Here is a 15,002-nt window from a genome sequence, read left to right on the forward strand (position 1 = left end):
AGCACCAAATGCCACTCAAAGGTGTGTGGGAGATCCTGTGCTGAGGAGGCAGACATCAAGGCCTACCAACAGGTCTTCAACAATCCTGCAGTACCACCCCATAGAGGGTTATGAGTGTTAAAATCCCCAAGGAGAAGGAAGAGGGGAGCGAGCTCTCAAAAGATGCCGAGAAGAGCAGGAAGTGTAGGAGGCCTGTCTGGAGGGAGATAAGTTTGCCTATTGTTATTGCAGTGTCTAAATTGATCTGACTGGCCACTGCTTCCAGCACAGTATGAAGAGGAACTCAGGAACTAACAATGTCCGTACAGATCAATGTAGAAACACAACCGGAGGCTAGCAAAGAGCCAGCACGATTCCAGAAGAAGGCTTGGAAACATGAAGAGTCAGTGAATAAGAATCCCACAAAATGAGATTCCTGCAATACAACACAAGCTACACAGTAGGGAGGAAGAAGAGACTGCAATTCCGGAGGGTGGCGGTAGTAACAACCATTACAGTTCCATTGGAGAAGAGTAGTATACGAGGCCAGATCAATGTCTAACAGGCTACAATTGGTCATTGTGTTGGGTCACTGTCCACCACCAGTACAGCAGAGTGACATCCATACATGTAATATCAGACTCTGACTGAGAGGGAGCAGGTGACACCCCCTGCGATGTGGACGTGTGTCTCATCCCAAAGCTTATATATTTTCTTCTCCTCCTCCTTTGGAGGGTGACAGGAAATGTGGCTGGGAAAAGAGCAAGTCACAGCAATACCACGATCCAAAAGAGAACACCTGGCCTTAAGGGCCACAAAGTGTGGGTCTGGCATCAAACTCTACGAAGTAGTCTTCTTGTCCTAGAGATGCTGGGGAGGATGGCTCTTACAGGAAGCCCCATCCCTGGCAGGTGCCAGAGAAGAGGGTTTCTTCTCCAGTCAAGGAGAAGGAGTGGTTCCATGAGGGGAGGGAAGAGCAAGGGGGAAGGAGAGGGCGGCAGAGAGGAACCCATGCTGGAGATGCTACATATGGAGTTCTACCCCAAATGGCTCACACTACAGAAGCAGAATTTAGAAAGGAAGGTCAAACCCCAAGGCTAGGAATTGCAGAACTGAGGGAACAGCCGGGTTGTCGAAGGGCAACACTGAGGGAGATAGATTGGGGGGGAAGTGGGTTAGGAGGGGGGCAGGTAGGGTTTGAAGGAGTGGATATGGGGAAGGGAATGCAACCTGGGAGAGAAGAAAGGCAGCAACAGCTCAGGGACCCGTGTGCACCACCCACATACTCGCAAAGAACTGTGGGCCTCCTGGAGAAAAAAAGGCAGTCAAAACAGTGGACAAAGGCTGATGAAAGTGCAACAAAGATGGCAGACACTATTTTGTCACAGCTGATAAGTGATGGCCACCAGTTTTTTCGATCCCAAAGGAATAGTCTTCATGGGTTGTTTGGAAAAAGGCAGAACTATAACTGGATGCTATTATGCTTCACTGTTGGATCATCTGAAACTTGAGTTGGGTGAAAAAAGACCACTGTTGGTATGCAAAAATGTGTTATTTCACCAGGATAATGCAACATCCCACACATCAGCAATAACAATGGCAGAAGGGCAAGAACTGGACTTCGAATTTATTCTTCATCCAACTTGCTGATTAGACTTAGCCCCAAGTGACTTCTTCCTGTTTCCTAACTTGAAACTTTGCTTCCTGGAAAGAGATTTTCATCAAATGAGGAAGTGATGGTTGTAGTCAATGAGGTTTTTGCAGACTCTGACAGAACTTATTTTTCTGATGGGATGAAAAAGCTGGAGGATTGCTGGACGAAGTGTATATCCCCCAAAGCAGAATATGTCAAGAAGTAAGATGAGCTGCTTATGAAGGAAACATTTTTTCTTGCTTTTCTAGCAGACTTATCAAACCATCCCCATACAGCAAGAATATTATAGTACATTGTAACAGACATTTTATGTCAGTACTAAAATGATATATTGGAATTAATAAAGCTCCATTGTTTTAGGCTCTCTGTAAGGATATAGTCTGCAGCAAATACAAACTACAATGCGTGGTTTAGCAGAGAGCAATTATTGTTTTCACTGTATAGATTGATAAACTTCTCACCTATTGAATATTTATATCACGTGTTTTGATGGCTCTTGTAGTAATGTAACAGCTTCTCATAAAGTTGCAATGTACTCTCAAGTCTGTCTGGATCAAGTCTTAGTGGAGTCCTTTCAAGATACCATAAGCTGAATTTGTTATGCAAGTTTATGAGGATACTACGTTAATTTTACGTAAAGTCTACAAAATAATTTTGACTACAGTAAAACATTATGTTCTATGGTCAATAACAGTAAGTAGTCTCAATATACCGTCTCAATACAAAATTCTAAATAATACAACACTACAGATAATATTTCAGTGATACACTTACCTGATATGACAATAGCTAAATATTAAAATTCATTAAATATTTCTGAAATAACAAAATGTACATGTAACCTGCATCCACAATCATATGCTTCATATAATTTACAGAGTGAGTTTTCAATTAAAGCTGTCAATTCAAGTATTTAAATTTTTCTGTTCCATATATTCTAGTATTCAAGCACAGCTTTAAGCAAACAATCAGTTTTGTCAATTAAAGCCAGATTTTCTGTGGTATTAATAGTGACTTTGCTTTACAGCCAGCTTGTTAGCAGACAGTAAAACTGAAGATACCAAGATACTGTTCAATCGCATATGCCTTCTTAATGAAAAATATCCACAGACAAACAATATTTAACAACCATATGAAAACAAAAATATCCCAACTGCAGTAGAATTATTTGTGAGTGCTGTTTAGCATCAGGATTGTGGCAATATTGAAAATTCATTTTGTTCATAATGCCATGTTTGTGACATCTAGAAAAACAAATACTAATCAGTCTTAACTAGATCTCAGAATTTTGACGTGATATTAGTGCAGCAGAAAGATGCAGATTACAGGTGCAGGGGGAAAAAAAAAAAGCAAACAAGAGGAAGACATACATGATTAATGCCAATGAAGCAAATAAGGTCACTAGTAGAGGTACAAAGTTAAATAGTAGCATATTACTTGTATGTGGCTGGTTTTCATGTTGCTATCCCATGCGCAGTTGGCTGCAAGACCACCAGGTGTTTTGCCCAAGTTGCAAAGGGCATCTTCAGATAGAGCTGGTGAGCTATCTGGAACGAGATAGCCAGGCACCCGGGGTCGATGGGGAGGAGCCTGCCTTGTGGTTGACTGGTGAAATTTAAACCACATTAGGCATTTATGGACAGGAAAGGATGCAAAGGAGCTGTTCTTAGTAAAATGGACAAAATGACTGATGTTATTCCAGCTGTAATCATTGGTTCCAATACAGTGGAGGAAGAATATTAAAGTTGATGAACAGAGAAAATACTTTTAAAAAATACAGTCAAAATGATTTTTGGAAACACTGCCTTTTTAATTATTTAGTAGAAATGTAAAAACTAATTCAATCTACTGTAAGTTCCGCTTGAAGCAATGAATGTGAAGTAAAAATATTTTGTTAGTGAGACAGACATTTCACCTCCACACTTCCAGATATGTGAAGGAAAATGAAAGTCTGGAAATAGTGTTACTAGAGTTCTAGCCACAAATTTCACAACTTTATAACCACAACACGAGATCTGAGTTCAAAAGTACATTAAGCCTTTACCACAAGGAACTGTTTCTCTAGGTCTTCCATTTCCTGTTAACTGATATTCGGAACATTTGGAGAAAATTTTAGTGTTTCAGTATTGTTTTCAATTAGAATTAGTAATGACCAAATCATTGATGTCCTTCAATCTTTAAAAACAACATTTTTTTCTAAAAAGTATATGTGACTGGTAAAAGGCATAGTTTCATAGGCCACTGTAATCATACAAAAAGTAACAGAAGCATGAATAAGAGATTACATCTGAAATGGCATCAGCCAGACTTTTATATTCAACATAATTTTTCCCCTTTCCTGTATAAAGATAAGAAAATACAGAAGAAAAATAAAAACTCACAAAAAACATATACATTTTACATCTGGAATATACAACTCCTTTGCCACAGGGTGTTACTTGAAAATGTAGAGTACTACTCTGTAGTTAAAAGTTCCAGATAAGAGAAAAATGAACAGAAGTTCTCTGACAAGTCAACCATCATTCTCCAATCTTAATTCCAAAAAATGTAAATTTATACAATCCATTATCTGACAAAATTATTTTTAATGCTCAATACACTAATTTTCATGTGTACATTTTAAGGCATATTTGTTGATGCAAAAGAAACTTTGACAGGAATTCTTAAAATGAAGAGAGAGTAGAAATGAAAGTGCTACTCACAACAGTACATTTATTTATACAGATGCTGACAAGCAGGGTGCATAACATTTTGAGTAACAGGTGCTACTGTTAATTAACTTGTTCCATGACAAGCAATTCAAGAATGCATATAACTTCTGCTACTATGATACTTGAATCTCAGGACCCATTGTCATGTATAAAGTGTACACACAGAAAATTCTATACAAAATACTAAAAACAGATCTGATAATACATAAGTAACCTGAAGAACAAACCCTGTTCCTCTTATTACATTTTCCCCAGCTAGCAGTGATACTAATTCCTTATTGCATCAGCAAGTATTTTTGTAACGGACAGCCTTTCTGCAAAGTTCAGGAGCTTTATACGTTTTTGTTTACCTGTAGCAACAGTTGCACAAATAAATATTAATAGTAACTCCAGTAAAATGTAAATGTGTGAAGGCAGTCGGTCCCTTAAAAGATAAGTGCATGACCATAAATGGAATACTTCCGGAGCAGATGTTAAAATAAAAATCACAATATATTTATCAGGAAGCACAAAGACAAACACAAAAAATAGAAAAAGTGATTGCCACTATCCAGTAATTATAGGCATTGGAAGGATGATCCAGAATATAGCAGACGGGCCTCGTAAATTGAATTAAAAATGGAAGAAATGTAATTGGTAGCAATAATACAGAGCCATACTTAGTGTCGAATGAATCAGTAACAACACTGTAGACACTGCTACCCAATGCCACCATTCTTGCATCTGTTGAAACAGTTTTTATGTAATATAAAATGTGTGTCTGAATATGGTACTAGTTTTCACATTTCAGAATATAAATATTCTTGGTTTCAATTACAGTTATTATTCTAAATATGAATTGCCACCAATTCTTTTAATATTGTGTTTTAGCACAAAGTGGTATATCCGGGTGTATACGACTCAGGACAACCGGGAGGTCCCGGAAAAACCCGGGAATTTTTTCATCCGGGAAAACCCGGGAAAAACCCCGGGAACTTTTTAGAATTCCGGGAATTTTTCATTGTTTTAATTTTCGGTTAAATTTTTGTAACATTGACTGGAAAGAACCAATACTCTAACAAAGGATATTATTGTATCTCGCTACTGCAGAATAATACTGCAGCAATAAAACATGAAAGGGAGAAAAAACGAAAATAAAACTAAGTTGGCAAGGAAATGCGGCATATACAGCAAAAAAACACAGTGCTCACACAAGCATCTGCCAACAGCAAAATGTGTCAAAGGCTTTAGGACGACTATGCAATGCTTCAGAACAAATTGCCTCCGATGAGCGTGACGTCACAAATGTTTACATTAGATTCGTTTGAGCAGTTGCGAGCGGGCTATTGCGCATGCGCAGTTGAGTGACGTATGTGTAAGTACCTTCTCTCTCTTCTGGCTACAGAAATGTGGCTATTAGCTGTATAAGCAATAGCAGCAAGCCGCCAGATGCTACCCGGAAAAATTTTACTGGCGCGCCCAATCTACCAGCGTCACGCATGCGCATCAGGCTCGGTTCTAAGGGCCGGAGTCAAACCGGGGTATCTGCCTCGGAACGCATCTCTGTTAGTTTTTGAACACTTTCTAAGTTGATTTCTGAATGAATCTTAAGTTGATTTTTGAATGCGTGCACAGTGTACGTGATGTCTCTGCCAGGGGAATCCCCGTCGCACCTAGAAATAAACTTTCCTGCAGTTCAAAAGCCGACGGGGCTATACGAGCTCAGCGGAATAAAGCCGAACGGGTGAATGCCAGTCGCTGTTTATGCGGTTGACTGGGTCTGCGAATGATCAGCGTTGTTATAATAACTACCGAAAGCCACGTGGTATCTTATCGGTGTAGCCAAGAAAATGAAGTTTACACAAAGTTTTTAGCCAGACCGCTACACTAGTAAGAGCCAGTTGTAAAGTCCGCAGCTAGCAGGCGCTTAAGTTCTATTCTGGGAGGAGCGCGGAAAACTCGTTGTACGAACACGTAATAACGCCTAACGGAGAATAAACGCTGGATAACTAAACCGGTGACCGTGGCAGGATTAGTGAAGTTAACCGGAGAATAAGTTTGGACACTGGCAGGAATACTTTTTAAATTAGTGATGACAAGATTGTTAGAACGAGGAAGGAGAAGAAACGGGGACATCACACAAATTATAGAAGAGTAAGACGATTCCAAATTTTTATAGAAATTTCGCACTACTACTTTTCTGTCTCATGCTTGAGAATTGGAGCGTATGAATGAAATGTGAAACTTTTCCCTAACAAAGTTTTTTGCTTGTAGTAGGCCTAATAGGCATTTGGTATTCGTACTTCTTAAATCATGTCCCATAAAAATGACCATTTGTTCCAAAACAGTCTCCTTTATTTGGTGTGTATTGCAACTTCTGCGATATTAAACATCCCTATTTCGTTTTATCTAGCACACAGTGACGAAGTACACGTAATCAGATCGAGAAACCACACCAGCCTTGGGTACTATTTGTATTAACAGCTTTTTCAGTATTACACAACATTTCGTTTTTTCGTGTAAAGTGCGCGTCATATATCTTGGCGGCCGAGTTTAGGTTCGTTCTGCGCATCTGACGTCACAAAACACAGTCAGCCAATGAACAGAGAACGACGTTGCCAGATCTCGACAGCAGTGCAGAGCAGGACGAGTGTCTTCAGTTTTAGAAACGTTCAGTCATAAATAAAGTAATAGAACATAAGCAATGTCTTGATAGCAGACTTTCTTTTACAGGAAGTTTGGAAAAAGCATTCTTTATACCAATTGCTTCATATTCTATTAATTAATTAAACCAAACAAGCAATAAGACTCGTAATTCAGGCGATAGCAAGGAAAGGTGTTTGCTTCAATCTCACGAACTGCTTTTTCGCAATAAAGAACAGCGGTAATTGTTTATTTCCTATTGTACTTCGACAAAGCGGGAGTAATTCATAGTCATACCAACAGTGTTTATAAGTAGTTGAGTGAGGTGTTAGAGTCCTTATGGAGTTACATTGTTCGATGAGCTGAGGTAGCGGAACGTTTAAGGTGTTAGGCTGCCAAGTGAAAGGTTATGAGTTCAAACCTTGTGCGGTGCTTAATATTTTCTTTATTTAAAAACAATATTGGAGTGCCTTACTTCACGAATTTTATTCGTTTGAATTAAATTTCTAGTGCTTTGCCTCTTCATTAACTTTTTCGCTGCTGCAGACACGTGCACCCCGCATTCCGCGCTGTGCGCAATTTTGTCATCACTGCACTTCTCGCCTGTGCAGACACATGGTGTTCCCACTGCTTTGACACACTTATCATTCGATTTCACAAAAACTATTTGGCCAAAAAATTTGATTTTTACACGTCTTCTTGCCTGATACCTTCCCCCCATAAATGACTTAATTTTGTTTTTATGTGCAGCATTAAATGTAGTAAACCATTGCACGAAATTTTGAAGAGTTTGCAGAGGTAGAAGTCCATAGCGTATACTTTCCGTATGGTCGATTTTAGTTGCCACAATGTTGAGAATGAAATGTGGACGAGATACCTAAATTTCATATAATATTTACTGTATAACAATATCTCATTTAATTTAAGTACCACATAGGTGTCGTATGTAATATTGAGAAATATACCGTCTTTCGCAACTGTAATAAAAGTTTTATGTACACACGGCGCGTTTGGCTTTATTTTAAAGCACTTCCATCGGTGAAAGGTATGGCACATACACAATGGTATTCATGTTCTATTTCTTGTTTTTGTTCCACAGTCGCAGTTTTACCAATGGTATTGAAATATATCCCTCTTCTGCAACTGTAATAAGCGACTTATTTAGACCAGACGCGTTTCTCTCTTTTGAAGCATCATAAGAGGACTGTATTTTGTGTCCTCCATTGCCAAGTCACCTTTCGTAGTTTTGTGCTGCGGTAGCACAATATTCAACGTTTGTGTTGGCTCATCAGTGTTTTAGCAAATAAATGCTGTACTTGTGTGCCACACACAAAATTATATTTGACATAGCTCTGAGCACTTCACTGACAGACGGTATATTCAAGTCCTAATGTTTTTGTAAGTCCACAGTTTTGTTTAATGTATTTTGTCTACTTCCTTTTGATTGATTGAAGTGCTTTAAAATAAAGCCAAACGTGCCCAGTGTAAGTAAAACTTTTGTTACAGTCGCGAAAGGTGGAATATTTCTCAATATTACATACGACACTTATGTGGTACTTAAATTAAATGAAAGATATAGGTATCTTGTCCACATTTCATTCTCAACATTGTGGCAACTAAAATCGACCATACGGAAAGTATACTCTATGGACTTTTACCTCTGCAAACTCTTCAAAATTTCGTGCAAAGGTTTACTATATTTAATGCTGCATAATAACTGCGTTGAACATCGAAACAAAATTAAGTCATTTATGGGGGGAAGGTATCAGTCAAGAAGATAGGTAAAAATCTAATTTTTGAGCCAAATAGTTTTTGTGGAATCGAATGATAAAGAGTGTCAAAGCAGTCGGAACACAATGTGTCTGCACAGGCGAGCAGTGCAGTGACAGAATCGCCCACAGCGCGGAATGCAGGGAGCACTTCTTTGTAGCAGCGAAAGGGTTAATGCGGCCGTGGTGGCTTTACTTCATGAACTGCGCGCTCCCCCCTACACGTAAGCTTGCGAACTATGCTATACTATGGCGCTGCTTCTATTGGCACGTGCGTCGTGTGCAACTGGCAACGCAGCAATCTCCAGCGTCTGGGCGGGCATGCGCGAGCCGCCAAGATAAAAGAATTGAACTATAGCAAACCATTTGACGAACTTTCATGAGGTAATAGATTCTTTCTCAGAAAGGAAAGCACGCTATGTAAAGCCGTAGCAAGATTAGGGACAAAAATTTGCCAGGACTTAAGGATTGAAGAAATGTGTACCGTCTTGCTTGTCTCTTGTCTTTACTGGTTTCATGTATCCTATGTTTAATTTTATGCCACATAAAACAGCAACTTATTAGCTAACAGGCAATAAAGAGTGCAGATTTTCTGAAGAGTTCTTGTTCTCCTGGTTACATGTAATCCCATCTAGTATTAACTGCGAGTTTCTTTTTTAAGGGGGACAAGATGTCAAAATGGCCGACTTGGAGCAGGAGAGGCACCACAGGACATTTTCATGTCTACTGTCCTGAATAAAGTTTGATGGCATCCATTACCAAGTATACACATTTGAATGCGATAGAGCGAAATACAGTGACGTGCGATAGAAGAATGCTGTGGGTAGTTGCGTGGCACTGCACTTTGAGTCCAAATAACGTCTTACATTTCCTCTAAGACATATGTTTCACGTACCAGACTCTTCAGAAAGATGTGCTCTACAAAATGAACGTTTTTTGGAAAGTCGATTTAATTTTTGGCATCGTACTTCGAACGCTGGAGGGAGGGGCGGGCACTATCTATTAATTATTGCCCCGGTTCGGAAATATCGTAGATCAGGGACATACACAGAGCAGTAATCTGCGTCGTAGTGAGGAAGTGGGCAGTCTCCACTTGACCCGTATTTACGTTTAGTGATTTTGATGTTTCCTCTTCGTTTATTGCTCTCACGTCAAATGAAAACAAAAACAGATTTCTGTTGCCGGGCGCTATCAAGTGAATTAAAATACATTCACATAATTACGGAAGGCTAAGTTGTTAGTTTCAGTTTTTATTTTATTTCCACCTTTCTGACACTCAAGTATTAATTGCCTTACAGAACAATTAAGTTATTTTTGTCGGTTTGCTAAAGAAATTTGGTTTTTATTAATCTTTTCCGCTGAGGCAGTCCATTTATTTGAAACGAAGTGTTTAATTCCACACCATTGGCTAGTTTCAACTGTTCGCTGCATTTCAAGTGCACGTTTTCATCTTCTAGCACATATGGTATTGTGCCATAATAAAAAACCGAAACATGAGATAATACAGTACCGGTACTCCAAGAAAATTTACATCCAGATCTGGACATACGAATGTTCACTTTAAGCCGAATTTTCGTATGGTTCACGAAATTCGGATGCTCCTGGTGTATCCTCTGATTTGTACGAATTTATGGGCTTCCTGCGTCGTCGTAGCTGCGCAAGCGCGCTGGCGCCTGTTATCTGGCGCTCTGTTGGAACTGCTGAAACGAACATATTTTAACAGTCGTGGGAAAATATTCCGAATGGTGGTTTGAAAAGCGTTACTTTCAAAGTAAATTTCCTTTTACCAAGATGAACTATGTGTGAGAATGTACGATGAATTTCTTAAATCACAGAGCGTTTAAATCTCATTTAAAAAATCAGCTCTTTGAGTACGATGATTCAGAATAATTTCGTGCTCAGAAAATCTGACATTTATGTTGTTCTTAAAAATTTTACTGGCACATTTGTGTGATGTATCTTAAAGTGTAACACGTGCAAAAAGGAGCAACACTGCATGTGGAAGCTTTTATTTTCTTGTACCAACACTACGTATATTAATTTACACCATTAACTTTTCCTATTTGTGTATCTGCGCTACTTAACAGTGATGTTGCTATTGGCTGACTACATCACGTGTCCTATGTTCTGAATAACCGCTGATGTCGGCTGGCGAGATCACGTGACGTGAGCTATCGCAATCTCGATTTCAGTGCTTCGGAAAGTAACATACGGTGTTTGGTGGAATTCGAATTTATAATTCTGTAATACAAAAATACAGGGTACATGTTGCTGCACGTCAGACATCTTCCCAAACCGGGTTTTGTTCCCTGAGTTTTACTAAAGTGCTGGGAAACTCTACACTGATGTATAAAACCATAACCATTCAAAGGACTGATAACTTCTACAGTTCAATTCCGGGAAAAATCCGGACCTTTTTTTTTGTCGTCCACGTATACACCCTGTATATGAAAGTAATTTGGTCTCTCTGCGTTAATTTTCATTCTCATTTTCCAACCTGTTTACTTTCAGTACAGATTTATACAATTTTCTCTGTTCTCCATAATTTTATTGTATCTGTGTTAGTATCTTTGGGGCATAACCCATTTAACGTTCCCAACAATCAGCTGCCTTGATGCATCTCTTGCAAAAATCTGTATTTCCCCAAGAGCATGTGTGACAAGACATGGTGTAGATTTGATTGTGACCTTGAGTTGATGGAAAGCTTAGCCACATCTTTGGGATGATAAAATCTTCCCACTTTTCCAGCATCTAATTTATGAGATCAATGACTTCTCTTATATTAATGATAAAATCTGCATAATACTCTAGGTTACCCAAAACAACAAAATACAGTCTTTGGTTCACCTTCCACACAACATTTTCTATGTGATAATTCCATTTAAGTAGTATGTAATTGCACTCTCTAGGCATTTAGTTGAATCAATAATTTTTAAATTTGTATTTTTTTATCTTTTGATTGAAATGTAATGGATTCTTAGTACTTGTATGGAGGTGCTCTTACTTTTTATTTTGTACAGTCAATTGCCACATTTCGCACCATACAGATATCTCTTCTAAATAATTTTGTAATTTGTACTGATCTTTTGCATCTACATCTAAATCGGCATACATACTCTGCAAGTCACCTTACAGTGAGTGGTGGGTGTACCCTGTGCCACTATTAGTCGTTTTCTTTCCTTTTCCACTCACAGATAGGAGGAGGAAAAAATTACTGTCTGTATGCCTCCTAATGAACTCTAATTTCTTTGATCTTATCTTGAAGTGTTTGTAGGTGGCAGTAGCGTATTTCTGCAGCTTCAAATGCCGGTTGTCTTAATTTTTTTAATAGTGTTATTTGAAAACAATGTCGCCTTCCCTCCAGGAATTCCCATTTCAGTTCCTGAAGCATCACCGTAACACCTGCATGTTGTTAGAACCTATTAGTAACAAGTCTAGTAGCCTCCCTCTGAATCGCTTCGATGTCTTACTTTAATCCGACCTGGTGCTGATCCCAAACACTCGAGCAGTACTCAAGAACAGGTCACACTAGCATGCTATAAGTGGTCTCCTTTTCAGGTGAAACATACTTTCCTAGAATTCTCCCAATAAATTCAAGTCGACCATCCTTCCTACCTCAATCATCACATGCTCATTCCATTTCACATCGCTTTGCATAAGTTACACACAGGTATTTAAGTGATGTGACAGTATCAAGCAGGACACTACTAATGCTGTATTGAAACATTTCGGGCTTGTTTTTCCTACTCATCTGCAGTAACTTACAAGTTTCTACAATTAGAGCCAGCTGCCATTCATCATATTAATTTTATCCAAGTAATTTTGTATCATCCTACACTCACCCATCTTCGACACCTTCCGATACACCACATCACCAGCAAAAAACTGCAGATTGCTGCCCATCCTTTCCAACAGATCATTTTTATTCATAGAAAATAATAGTGGCCCCATCACACTTCCCTGGGACGTTCCTGATGATATCCTTGTCTCTGATGAACACTCACTGTCGAAGGCAACATACTGGGTGCTATTACTTAAGAAGTCTTCAAGCCACACTCATATCGGGGATCCTGTTCCATATGTTCGTCCTTCATTACCAATCTACATGGGGTGCCATGTCTAATGCTTTTTGGAATCTAGAAATATGGAATCTGCCTCTTGCCTTTCATCCATAGGTGCAGTACATCGTGTGAGAAAAGGGCAAGCTGAGTTTCACGTGACCAATCCTTTCCAAAACTGTTCTTATTCTTGGACACCAAGGAAATTTATTATATTTGAACTCATAATATATTCTAGGATTCTGAAGCAGACACATGTTACGGACGTTAGTCTGTAATTTTTGCAGGTCCACTCTTTTCGCTTCTCATATACAGGAGTCATCTGCACTTTCTTCCATTCACTCACGACTTTGCACTGGGTGAGAGATTCATGCTAAACGCAAGCTGAATAAGGAATCAATCTCGTAGATTAGCAGTGGCACTCTCCAGCATGACAGCGTCACGCCTCTCATGTAGCAAGTCATATTATCCTGATCTTGAATGTATTAATCAGCTACTTTGACAAGGCCATGATTTCCTAAAATCATACCCTGAAAATGAGGTCCATTCTATCTGAAATTTTGCCCACCACAGCTAGAATAGCTTTTCATGACCATCTCAATCTCTGCACCATCCTTGTCAGACCCTATGTTCCTTCTGCACCCATCTCCCTACCCTATGGCTTCCACCCCGGTGACCATCCCCATTGCAAGACTTGCCCTATGCAACCTCCTACCACCATTTATTCCAGCCCTGTAACTGGCAAAAAGGGTACTATCAAAGGGAGAGCCACCTGTGAAATGGACACTTTGTACACCAGCTGTTATGTAAATGCTGCTTGACTATTTACATTGGCATGACTACCACTTTCTTTGCTCCTCCCACCTCTATACATACTATGCACTTAACCTTTCTCTCTTATTAATTCGTGCACACTGTTTTAGCAGTATTTTCTGTCTTGCATAGTGCCTATCTTCCATCTTCAAGCTCTCAGTTTTTCAAATCTCATCAGGTGCAGTCCCTAACAATCAGTCTTTTCTTCTCATCCCATAAAGTAAGTCTCCTCTGACCCTGGTTTCTGGGTGACTTCTCTGAACTCTACTCCTTTTCCTAAACCTCACCAGTCATTTTCCCTGATCCTTCCTCTCCTTCAATCCTTCTGCCAGAGGAAGAAACAACTTGCTCCAAAAGCTTGGATATGTAATACCCTTTTATGTGTGTTCTCCTGTTTGCCACTTGGTGAGTAGATTCTTTTATTTATCCAATTACATTATATTTTCAAAAACTGATCGCTGTATTTACTGTTTAGTTGCTATTTGTATTATAATGGCTCAGGTTAAAAAGTTGTCAATAAATGATTATTGGTCCATCAATATTCTTGTATCATTCCAGGCTTCAATGAAATTATGCCCCAAGAGTATTTTGCTTTTCTTTTAAAAATGCTACTCTTTAATGAAAACTGTGTAGGAATTTTGTTGGTGAAGTTTGTTCAATGTTTCACAGCACATTCATCTATAACAGAAGCTTTGCATTGACAAAAGTCTCTTGTTGTTCAAACGCTAATTATCTTTTAAACAGTTTGTTGCATTCAAGTGAAGTAGGTTACGAATAAAGACGTGTACTGTGTGACTGTCACAGTGGAACATTTTGGAATTCATTTCATATGCTGGCATGGCAACAGAAATTGGGTTCCAAAACTTAGAGAGAGCTGGCGAGTGGCAACACTCCTGAGACATTATTTGGAACAAGCACCTACTCTGTACGTTGACAATGGTATTCCAGCCAGACCGATTCTTCTGCTTCACAACCACTGAACAACTGCATGTGACACTATTCGTAACAGGCACAACACACAAAACTGTAGAGGTAATTGAAATGGGAAGAAACTGAGTTTATGACAACTGACAAAAAGACTCTTATCAGGTGGTGTGATAAAAGTGTGGATTTTGACAACATGTAACACCACACAAATGGTTCTAACAGAGAATACTGACAGAAATATTGGCAAAAATATCAATAAATCCTAAGTATTGTAAATTACAATTCAAGTATGAGTGCAGTTTACCATTGTGACATACTACTGAGCTCACTACGATTGATGCATTAGACTGTCAAACGGTATGAGAAACATTTTGTGTGTGTGTGTGTGTGTGTGTGTGTGTGTGTGTGTTTTCTGGATTAGAGCATTTTAATGCTCATGCTCTCCACAGGTTGATTATAGGGTGAAAAA

At 39.0% G+C, this 15,002-nt stretch overlaps 1 protein-coding gene across 2 annotated transcripts in view; it reads right to left on the minus strand.

The window, feature by feature from the left end:
- LOC124778018 (zinc finger protein ubi-d4) overlaps window positions 1-15,002 on the minus strand; it is a 249,386-nt gene that overhangs the window by 157,962 nt on the left and 76,422 nt on the right. For both annotated transcript variants that reach the window (XM_047253596.1, XM_047253595.1), the window contains exon 4: window positions 3,071-3,238. In XM_047253596.1, coding sequence (XP_047109552.1) covers window positions 3,071-3,238 — 168 coding nt within the window. The remainder of the gene's footprint in view (window positions 1-3,070; window positions 3,239-15,002) is intronic.

The sequence above is a fragment of the Schistocerca piceifrons genome, chromosome 2 (genome assembly GCF_021461385.2).
Source record: "Schistocerca piceifrons isolate TAMUIC-IGC-003096 chromosome 2, iqSchPice1.1, whole genome shotgun sequence".
Taxonomy (NCBI): Eukaryota; Metazoa; Arthropoda; class Insecta; order Orthoptera; family Acrididae; genus Schistocerca; species Schistocerca piceifrons.